Source organism: Mauremys reevesii, linkage group 1, assembly GCF_016161935.1.
Source record: "Mauremys reevesii isolate NIE-2019 linkage group 1, ASM1616193v1, whole genome shotgun sequence".
NCBI classification, from domain to species: Eukaryota; Metazoa; Chordata; order Testudines; family Geoemydidae; genus Mauremys; species Mauremys reevesii.
Genome location: NC_052623.1, coordinates 111,034,079 through 111,045,780, shown reverse-complemented (window position 1 = coordinate 111,045,780; position 11,702 = coordinate 111,034,079). Strand labels below are relative to the sequence as shown.

At 44.1% G+C, this 11,702-nt stretch overlaps 1 protein-coding gene across 4 annotated transcripts in view; it reads left to right on the top strand.

Annotated features, from left to right (window-relative positions):
- Positions 1–231: 231 nt before the first annotated feature.
- LOC120382995 (zinc finger BED domain-containing protein 5-like) overlaps positions 232–11,702 on the top strand; it is a 63,944-nt gene continuing 52,473 nt past the window's right edge. For 2 of the 4 annotated variants that reach the window (XR_005588324.1, XM_039500556.1), the window contains exon 1: positions 232–379. Coding sequence is in view for 1 of the 4 variants with exons in the window: in XM_039500556.1 (XP_039356490.1) it covers positions 363–379 (17 nt within the window). In the remaining 3 variants the exon portion in view is untranslated. Of the gene's footprint in view, positions 380–7,045; positions 7,211–7,516; positions 7,579–11,702 lie in introns of those variants that run through there. The other 2 variants (XR_005588320.1, XR_005588322.1) reach the window with 2 other exon arrangements.

The window sequence follows — 11,702 nt, the reverse complement described above, 5'->3', positions numbered from 1 at the left end:
CACATAGCATGTGTGAACACTTATAATAAAACAAAAGAAGGTTTATTTAAGAAATCAATTCCACTGGTGTGACGGGGCAGAGCGGCCCTACACTGGTACCACAGGAGTTAATCCTTCCTTCCTAGCAGAGGAAGCCATGCCCCAGAAACTCTGCTGGGCATGCTCCAACTGGAGAACAGGTATAAAAGCCCGCAGGTCAGCTCAGTTGGGGCTGACCACTGGAGGTGAAGGATGCAAATATGCTGCTAGCTCCTGAGGTGGGAGAGCCTGCATGCTGGGAGTCAGCCAAGCTGAGATACTCCCTGAGACTCTGATGGCAGATATTCCAGGAGAGGAACAAACTGGAGGAACCCCTGCAGCAGATGACCCGGCTTTCATGGTAGGAAGTGACCCAGGAGAACTTTAGAGACAAACAGTGTTAGAGCTGTATTGCTGCTTGGTGTGTTGCGGGCAGATCCCTGCCAAGCGAGTGGCAAGGAGAGCTTGCCACTACCAGGGACCTGGGTTGGGGCTTGGTGGAGAGGGTGGGCCTGAGTCCCCCTACTCCCTCACCCCCAAACTGTGAGGGATTCTAGAGACTCTGGCTGCTAGGCCATGCTACCCTGCTCATGAGGGGGGGTTGTATGGACTCTGGCTGCTAGGCTGCACTATCCTGCTTGTGAAGGGGGGTTGATAGAGACTCTGGCCACTAGGCTGTGCTACCCTGCTCGTGAAGGGGGCTTGTATGGACTCTGGCTGCTAGGCCATGCTACCCTGCCTGTGAAGGGGGATTGTATGGACTTTAGCCGCTAGGCTGTGCTATCCCACCAGACAGAGGTGATAGTGGGGAAGAAGGCCAAAAGGCTATAACTGACTGCCTGTAGAGGGGTGGACACAAGGACTAGAGAGTGATGAGGTGCTGACGCCCCATCCTACCCCTGCCACAAAGGGGTGCTGTGGTGCCAGGCACGCCACAACTGGAAACAAGAGAAAATGATGGAAACAAATGGTTACAATACAAAACATGAACTAAGGCCTGTGCTTATTAATAGTTAGTTTCCCTATCTAATAAAGTAGGTTCAGTCCATTGTTCAGTCCCCAAAGTTCAGTCCATTGCAGAGCAGGCTGGCTTCATAGGAACTGGGATCCAATCTTTCTTGAAACAACCCTGCTCAACAAGATATATCCTCAGTGAAGGGATGCAGAGTGTCTTTCTCCACTGATATGCTGAACCAGTCATTTGTCTTTATTCATAGACAGGGTGATCCTTTGTCTGCTATAATGTTCCTTTTTGCCTTCAAGTGGTATCTATGCCTATAGTTTTTCTCTGATGGTTTTTCCACTGACTTTTCTATGTTGTTGCTATGGTGGACAATTGAGCTATACATTACACAGTCAGCTAGTCAGGGAGTGGGTGACAACTCACTCCTGCTTGAATGGACTGTCACTGAAGCATATAATTCCTGGGTGACTCGCTTTCACGCCAAGACCATAAGGGCATAATTTTCAATATAGTTATGTTATTACTTTAATATTACCTATACACACCTTGCAATTATGTGTACTGATACATTACAAGCTTTCAGTAGAGACTTTATATGCTACACTTTGTGATTAATATCACGAAAGCAGTGTATTAGGTGTAGAGAGTTTGTCAGGCCCGAGATAGGAGTTGCTTGTAAAGAACTGAACCCTTTGCTGGTTGGCACCAATGGGCCTCTGTGTCACATCCGCTACATCCCCATAACAGACACCCACTATATCCCCCTGGCATGAAAGCCTATCCTAAACAAACTCTCTCCCATCACCATTATAGCTCCAGTTCATCTCACCTTCTGCAATGCATTCACATCTCACATTAGCACACTCATCTGCAACCCCCCACCCACACTCTTCCTTCCTCCCCTCAGCACACAATCACTCTACCCACCTCCATTAATCAGACACACACTCCGCTCCCCTATTTCAGCACCCACCCAGCCACCTACTCTACCCCAGGCTCGCAAGAAAAATCAATGCTTTTGTTTCTGTGCATAAAGGAGATGTTGAGAGTGATAAAAAGCGCACAAGGATTTTGTCATATTTTTCTGTTGCTTGCAAGAATATCAGTTTGAGATTTTTAGAGGGTTTCAGAGTAGTCCTGGAGGAAATCAGCTTTTGATTTTGGTCGTTTTTTTGTAATCTTTACTGTTCTTGTTGAAATTGTGAGTTCCGGCACTTTTTTTTAGGCCTCTGGCACTGGATGCATCAGTAGCAGCTCCATCAACAGTCAAGGTAAAGTGGTCACTTACACCATAGTTTCATTTCCTGTATTTTCTATGAAGATCAAAGAATTTTTGCACCAAATGTGCAATTTGTGAAGACCATGTTGATATTTACATTTTGGAAAATCTTGAAGAAACTCATTCACTATCTTCAAAGTTCTGAACTAGTGTTTCTCAAACCTTTCAGGTTGGCGACCTCTTATCTAAAGTAAAATTTTTCCTGACCCCTTTACATTTACTATAAAAGTAAGAATAAAGTGTGTGTGTATATAATGATAGTGATAACGATAAGCCTAGATCATTTATTTGTGTGTTTGTTTTGAGAAGGTAACAGACAACAACACTTGACCTTCAAAGATAAAGTGTGCAAGGAGTAGAACGAGCAAGACTTTCTTTGGTTTAGATAATAAAAATTTAATGTCTCACAACTACCCCCCACCCCGACTGCCTTTCATGAACCCTTGAGGGTCATGACCCATCAAATGAGAAACCCTAAAAAGGTAATAATTGGAGGTATACCAATCTCCTTGAACTGGAAGGGACTTTGAAAGGTCATTGAGTCTAGCCCCCTCTCTTCACTAGCAGGGCCAATTTTTTGCCCTAGACCCCTAAGTGGCCTCCTCAAGGATTGAACTCACAACTCTCGGTTTAGCAGGCCAATGCTCAAACCACTGAGCTATCCCTCCCCCTCTTCTAAACATTTAACAGTGTTGCATCTGGTAAATCTAGCATTTGTAGCCAACCATTTATTTGGATTCCCTCTAGCTCAGCTATCTCATCCCTAGAGATTTAGGGCCAGATTCTGTGCTGCATCTTCTGAAAGGTGCCAATCACGGAGAGGAAAGCTTGTACGTTAACAGACTCTGCTCTTAGACTTTAAAAAAATTGGTATGTTCATCATAAGCCACTTTTAATTTTGACTATGGAGTCAAAGTTGTGGGCATGCACATGATTTTAAGGAATTGGATGAATACGTGGTGAAAGCGTGAAATGAAAGTGAAAGTGTGTTTGAGAGAAATCATCCAGCTTATTTCTCTAAATTCAGGTAAAGTTTGTGAGGCTGCTATCTGGGGGCCATGAAGAATTATCTACAAGCTAAGGAAATTTGATATAAAATCAGTGAGACAGCAAGCACGGAACTCCACAATGTCATCTGAGTCACTTTTCAGAGTACAGTCAGAGTACTTTAACAGCAAGGGAAAGTTATCCTGCATAACTAACAGGAGGATGCACAGTAAAGAAGTGGCCACATGCACATGAAAGCAGTTGATCCCTCGTACAATAAATACACAAACAGTGTCCTTCACTTTCACTAGGTAATGTGTACTAAACCTTACAGAGATGATGCATTTTTAATGAATGAATGCATTTTTAATGCTTTCGTCCTTCCCTTCATTCAGAAACGATCATCTTCTCTTTGACAGTCCACGAAAGGAGAACTCCCTGCTCAGGCACTCATTTTCAAATGAGCCTTGTAGCTCCTGAGGCACAATCCTGTACATTTGTACTGCATCTCCTTGTCATTAAAAAGATATGAAATGGCAGTACAAAAAAGATGCTTGGGAATGTAGTTTTACTAAGTGTCACTGTAGATCTAGATTGTAGCATAGATAAGGAGCACTCTCACTCCTGAATCCAGCAAGCTGCCATACATTACAGCACTTTCTGGAGTTTAGCAGAGCACATGGTGCATTTAGATTTACTGTATTTCCCAAAGATTTTGACTGAAGTTGTGATATGAAAGGAAACTCCTGTCATCTCCTTTAGGCCTAATTTCTTGCATACCTTAAGAGTGGTAAGCTTACTACAGAATGGCATGTTTGCAGAGTTTTTAAAAGCCTCGGAGCAGCAAAATGAAAAATGACAGAAAATGAATGAACAAAACTCTTAGCACCAAACTGATAAGCTAATGTCGCTCCCGGAGGTAGCTGCTTTCTTCCTTTATCACTAGGTGAGAGCATGCATGACCCCTGAACACAGTCAACTTCTTCATGTATTCCTTGCTGGGAGGAGCATCACTAGGTATTTAGGTTCTTGTTTGGCTTTTCAGAAAAAAATTATGGATAACAGGAAGAAAGTGGGTAAATGTGCCGAGGCCAACAATTAACCAAGCAGGTACTCAGTGGGCAATCGGGAAATTAAGAAAGCAAGAATGTTCCTGAGATGCATTAGCCACCCTACTCCCCATCGTGGCCACAATTGCTCCCATTGTGGATCAATGCCTCCAATCCCGATCACGTACAGCAAGAGAACCCTTGAGGATTTCCTCTCTCAGCAGCTGTGCTAAAAGGACCCTTTCCCCCTATGGGCAGACACTAATACTTTTGCCTTTCCTCACCTAAGGACCAGGAAAAAAACTATGGAAAGTTTAACAAAATGAAAACAATTGCCTCCAACCTTTTTGCCCTGTCAACAGGAAAATCTTAAGTACATGGCTGATATAGGGTACACAAGCCCTGTCACTTGACCGGCAAGGAAGGGTTAACCCTCCTACCTAGGAAGGATCTCAGTTGCTAACAGGTAGGGATACTCAAGAAGTGGTCATATGACTGAATTGAACAGGGTCAACTGATAAATGGGCAGCCTCTAAGCTCATTTGAAAGAGGGACCTGTGGGGAGAAGGAAGGGTCATCTGCCCTAGAATCAGGATGATGCGAGGATGCCTGAGGCAGTGTTTTGCAGAGGCTTGGGGAGAAGGCCTAGAGGGAATGGCCATGCAGAGTTGATACAAGATCCGGGTTCTGGAGTGGGACCAGTAGAGCTCCCTTGCTCAGAGAATTGTGGCACCGAGAGAAAGTGGGGCCTGAAGCCCCAAGAATGGGCAGATAAAGCCCTGATACAAGTGAGGAGCGGAAAGGCTGCTTATTCTGTTGTACTTCTTGTTTACCCTGCAAAGGGGGCCAAAGGAATGGTTTATGATTTGGCCAGAAAGCTGAACAGTTAAAAAGCAGTGAAGTTTCCCATCCAAAACTGGGAGAACTGGGAGAGGGGAAACTGAGGGGAAACTGAGGCATGGAGCCCCAGGTAGTAAGGAAGAGCTGACTGAGAATTGTCGTGTGTGTTTTGAATGCTGAGTTGTCAAAACTGAAACATTTAACATTTCGGTTTCGATGAACTCCTGTGGCAACAGGCTGGTTTCTGTTGGAAAACATTCTGGTGGTCTGCTGGGGAGTCTGGGCTTCCCATGTGTAGTAAATAAGGTCCCAAAGGTATGAGCAATTATAATTTAATTACCATGCAGGGATTAAGGCCTTTTAAAAAAAAAAGTGACAGAAGGGTAGGCTCGGAGAATAAACCCCCAAGGTCTAACTGCTATATTTCCTCAATAGTCTGAGGAAACACAGAGTTGCTGCAAAGTTTTGCAAGAGTGTACCACTGGTGCAGCTAAAGAGACTTTCTTCCTTGTTTCCATGTCTGTGATTAAGTAAATTCATATCAAACACTGATATTATATGACAAGGGTCGGCAACCTTTCAGAAGTGGTGTGCTGAGTTTTTTCATTTATTCACTCTAATTTAAGGTTTCACGTGCCAGTAATACACTTTAACATTTTTAGAAGGTCTCTTTCCATAAGTCTATAATATATAACTAAACTATTGTTGTATGTAAAGTAAATAAGGTTTTAAAAATGTTTAAGAAGCTTCATTTAAAATTTAAATTAAAATGCAGAGCCCCCTGGACTGGTGGTCAGGACCTAGGCAGTGCGAGTGCCACTGAAAATCAGCTCGCATGCCGCCTTCGGCACCTGTGCCATAGGTTGCCTACCCTTGTTATATGATGTGCCAAATAGTAGTAAAATAGGGAACTTGATGGAACCTAATATCATTAAATGTCTATTAAGGAAAAACAATGAGGAATCCTTGTGGAACCTTAGAGACAGATTTATTTGGGCATAAGCTTTCGAGGGCTAAAACCCACTTCATCCACTGCATGAAGTGGAAAAATACAGTAAGCGGGTATAAATATACAGCACATGAAAAGATGAGAGTTGCCTTACCAAGTGGGGGGTCAGTGCTAACGAGGCCAATTCAATTAGCGTGGATGTAGCCCATTCCTAACAGTTGACAAGAAGGGGTGAATATCCTTGTTGTTCTTACTGATGCACAGGTTTCAGAGGGGTAGCCATGTTAGTCTGTGTTAAGGGGAAGTGAACTGTAAGTAATACAGCTTTGGGCAAAATATTGTAACTCTAATGACAGGGTTTACCCAGGGCCGCTCAGAGGATTCAGGGGCCTGGGGTCTTCAGCAGTGGGCCCCCGCCGCCAAATTGCTGCTGAAGACCCAGCACTTTGGTGGCAGGCCCTGGGGCGGAAGGTCCCCCCCCCCCCGCCCTGCCACAGGTCTTCGGGGCACTTCAGCGGTGGGTCCCGGAGCAGAAGGACCCCCCGCTGCCGAATTGCCATAGAAGATGCTCTGGGGGCCCGGGCCCCGTGAGAGTTTTCCAGGGCCCCTGGAGCGAGTGAAGGACCCCCCTCCAGGGGCCCGGAAAAGCTCTTGTCGGGGGCCCCTACAGGGCCTGGGGCAAATTGCCCCACTTGCCCCCTCCTCTGGGCAGCCCTGGGTTTGTCCTCTCAGGATTGCTCAGGAGGTAAAGTCATATTGATTTCTTCTTCTAGTTTAAGTGATAGTGAAGAAGGAAAGCTAATATTTACAATCAAGCATGTTCATGCTATCAAGTGAAGTACACCTGTGCTGAAAGAGGCAGTAAATAAAAGGAACTGAAACCAAATAGTGTGTGTATAAGGACACTTTACCAGAAAGTGACTAATCAGAAATGTAACTGTTTGACTGATAATTTACAGACTCAGCTCAGCTGTACATGTCAGCATTCCACCATTGTCATTAAAACAAGCAGAACAGAAATGGAAGCTTTATACAGCTGTTCTGGCCTGTTGGAGAACCTTCTGAAGTGATTTTGCATTGCATGATGGACTCTTAAAACAAGTCTAAAGCAGCTAGTGTTCAAGGTATGTCACAAGATGTTTGTACCAAAAGTTATGGCCTAACTTCTTACATAAGCTGGTCTGATGAGACATGTTGAACAGACTGGAAAATTCCAATCCCAGTTGCAAGAACTCAAAAGCTGATGTCTTGTTTCCTGACTGGATGGTTAGAGTTACTCATTTTGGTTGGATGCTTTCAATCTTTGGAAGAAGCATGGGTCACCATCTGATTGGTCCACGCCAGCACTTCCAAGAAGAACTAAGTTGCACCACCCAGTAGAAATAGTATAAAATGGTCTCTTCCCTTCAGCACATCGCTTCCTTAAAACACTTGGAAGGGAGAAACCTGGGGTCCAGGGCTGGCCAGCTGGGACGCCTTCTGGTGATATCAAGTACGTATCTTGGATAGGCACCTCTTTCTATTTTCCAGCTGCTGGGGTTGCCTGCTAGCATGCCAGAAAAATACAGTTATCATGTTGATTTAAACTCATATCCTGCTGAAAACAATAACTAAGCAGAAAGCTGATGGCTGAGCGAAGATCTGATGATAAATAACAGACTGTCTCTTGTGGTAATGACCCAAATCAGTCATTTAACCACTTCCTGAAACGGAGTACTTAAGTAGTAAGGAAGTGTACATGCTTGTGTATGTGTTTTTTAAGATTGTCAGAGTTAGTGTGTTTGTGTTTGTTTTGTAACAGGTTCCAGTCAGGATTGCTGTAAAATAACTGCTTAAAAGAAAAAAGGATAGGAATAAATGGCCAGTGTTCACAGTGGAGAAAGATGAAAAATCTGGGTCCCCCAGGGATCTTTGTTAGGACTGGTGCTGTTCAACATATTCATAAATGATCTGGGAAAAGGAAGTAGATAGTGAGGTGGCATAGTTTGCATACAATACAAAATTACTCAAGTCCAGAGCTGACTGCGAAGAGTTATAAAGGGATCTCACAAGACCAGCAACAAAATGGCAGATGAAATTCAGTGTTGATAAATGCAAAGAAATGCACATTGGAAAACAATCCCAACTATACATACAAAATGGCGGAGTTTAAATCAGCTGTTACTGCTCACTCGAGATCTTGGAGTTATTACAGATAGTTCTCTGAAAAAAATCCACTCAAGGTGCCGCAGAAGTCAAAAAAAAGCCAACAATGTTAGGAACAATTAGGAAAGAGAAAATAAGATATATAATGGCATTATATTTTCTAAATCCATGGTAAGCCCACATTTTAAATATTGTGCAGCTCATATATATAATATGAGAGAGTAAAAGGTACAGAGAAAGGCAACACAAATTATTAAGGGTATGGAGCAGCTTCCATATGAGGAGAGATTAAAAAGTCTTGGACTGGTCTTCTTAGAAAAGAGATGACTCAAGTGGGAGGGATATGATATAGGTCTATACAGTCACACATGGTGTGGAGAAAGTGAATAGAGAAGTGTTATTTACCCCTTCACATAACTAGGGCCCTACCAAATTCACAGCCATGAAAAACGCATCACAGACCATGAAATCTGGTCTCCCACCATGAAATCTGGTCTTGTGTGGTTTGTTTTTTTTTAACCTTATACTATACAGATTTCACAGGGGAGACCAGAGTTTCTCAAATTGGGTGTCCTGACCCAAAAGGGAGTTGCAGGGGGATCACAAGGTTTAAGGGGAGTTTTGCAGAACCCCTGCTTGATATGGTTATTTTAGGGGGATTGCAGTATTGCCACCCTTACTTCTGTGCTGTCTTCAGAACTGGGCAGCCAGAGAGCAGCAGCTGTTGGCCAGGCACCCAGCTCTGAAGGCAGCGACCCGCCAGCAGCAGTGCAGAAGTAAGGGTGGCAATACTATACCATGCCACCAGTAGCAGTGCAGAAGTAAGGGTAGCAGTACTGCATGACCCCAGACAATAACCTTGTGACACCCCCCCACACACCTTTTTGGGTCAGGATCCCTACAATTACAACACCCTGAAATTTCAGCTTTAAATAGATGACATGAAATTTATGATCTTAAAAATCATAAGACTGAAGTTGACCAAAATGGACTGAATTTGGTAGGTCCATACACATAACACAAGAAATGGGGGTCACCCAATGAAATGAATAGGCAGTGGGTTTAAAACAAACCTAAGGAAGTACTACCTTACACAACACAGTCAGCCTGTGGAACTTGTTGCCAGGGGATGTTGTGAATGCCAAAAAGTATAACAGGGTTCAAACAAGAATTAGATAAGTTCTTGGAGGCTAGGTCTATCAATGGCTATTAGACAAGATGGTTAGTGAAGCAACCCCATGCTCTGAGTGTCCTGTCCCTAAATCTATGACTGCCAGAAGCTGGGACTGGAGAACAGGGGATGGCTATCTCTAATTGCCCTGGTCTGTTCTTTCCTTCTGCAGCACCTGGCACTGGACACTGTCAGAAGATACTGCACTAGATGGACCCATTATGACCATTCCTATGTTCTTAAAGTAGCTTTGAAATTGAACAAGTTACTCTAACTAGAATTATAGAACCGTGTACATATCTACCCTAGTTAATGGTTTCACGTTGCCTTTCAAATTCTCAGTGTAGATAGCCATAAAATGAGACCAAGTGTGCAAACGTTAACTACATTCAGTCTGTATAGTCTGTCAAATGTAGGAGTTTATGCCAGATGGTTAGGACTGTGTCAGATCCCGAGGTTAATATAATTAATTGGGAAACAGAAAATAAGTGATTACTGTAGACCCATTGGGAAGGAGACCTTGGTGAACTGGCATGTAAGTAATTGACCAAATTGTGTGATCTAGCTTAGGATTGTTTTAGCAACACTGGAGTTGATCACTAATTGGCTCAAGTGAGGCCCTATTCTGAGGGACTCAGTAAAAAATCTAAACAATCACGTTCCCAGTATAGTAACTGAGTATGTGTTTTGAGATTTGATTCTGAAAACCTGAATGGTTATATCAACCAATTTTCTAACTTGTATAGACAAATCAGTCCTATTTTTAGATACTATTTTTGCCTTCTTATATCCTATACTATTAATGGCTATGGTTAAGGATATTAAACTCTATAAAACTAATATCAACTCTTGATTCTTGTTTCTTTAGGTAAGCAATCAAAATTAAAAGAAACCCTAAGAAAGATGGTACAGGTAATCAGTTAAGCAGCTGATTAACTAAGGCAGGGATCAGCAACCTTTGGCACGCAGCCCATCATGGAAAGTCGCTGGTGGGCTGGGCCAGTTTGTTTACCTGCAGCATCCGCAGATTCGGCCGATCGCAGCTCCCACTGGCCATAGTTCGCTGTTCCAGGCCAATGGGGGCTGCGGGACGTGGCGGACAGCACATTCCTCGGCCCGCGCTGCTTCCTGCAGTCCTCATTGGCTTGGAACAGCGAACCACAGGTAGTGGGAGCCATGATTGGCCAAACCTGTGGACGCAGCAGGTAAACAAACAAGCCTGGCCCACCAGTGGCTTTCCCTGATGGGATGCATGCCAAAGGTTGCTGATCCCTAAACTAAGGCTTGTTTTTTTCCCTATATTTCTGAAAGGGATCCACTGTAGCCCTGCCATGTGGACTGCCCTGGGGCCAGGAACTGCAGGGGTTCCAGTGTCGTTCTGGGGCAGCCTTGCCATGCGGACTACCCTTGAGCTGTGGACCCCAGGGCATCCAGGGTTGTCACTGTGGAACCTGAGAATGCTTGATATAGAACTCTCAGGGCCTCTGACTCTCTGGGTTGTTTCCCTTTCATTCTGAAAAACTGAATGGAAATGATTTTTTTTCCTCCCCAAAACCACCATTTTTGGAATCTCCTTTCTGCAGGAAATTTCAAAATGAAGATTTCTGGAAATGTCCAAATTTCCCTCATAATGGAGACTGAGTTTCAACCACCTCTAGCACTAAGGTGTTTGTTTTTTTTTTGTCATAACACACAAGAACACAATGGTCACTCAGAATTACCCAGTGGACAATTGAATCCATTCACGAGAGACATAGCAGCTTATGCAGGAGCTTGGGCTCTCAAGTCCACCCAGCCCTGTAGGTTCAAGAGCCTATGCCACAACATGCATGTGGCTATTTTTAGCATTCTACCTCAAGCCCTACTAGCGCAAGTCTGTCTGCTCAGGCTGGGAGGCTTGCTGCCAGCTCCAGTGTAGGCATACCCTTATTTCCTCCGTATTTGTTGCAGAGCTTCCATATTTGAGGGTTGGCAAGGATTTGGTGTTGGGCCAAGTGTGTCCTCTGGGGTTCAGCAGAGAACATATTTGCAAATGCCACCACAAGTTGGAGTACCTGCTGCTTTTGTTCCTGGCTTAGGTTTTCTTTCAGGGCAGTGAATGGTCATCCGGGAGGATGCAGATGTGGGGTCCAAGCTCCGGGTCATCAGTGTCGGATATAACGACAAGGCCTTCCTCTGCTTTCCACAGCTTTGGCAAATTTGTGATAAATCTGCTGTTCCTCCGTCCTCCTTTCCTGGTTGTCGGATCAGACAGTAAATGACTCCTACACTTTTCATTACTGCAGAAGGTCCCTGCCACT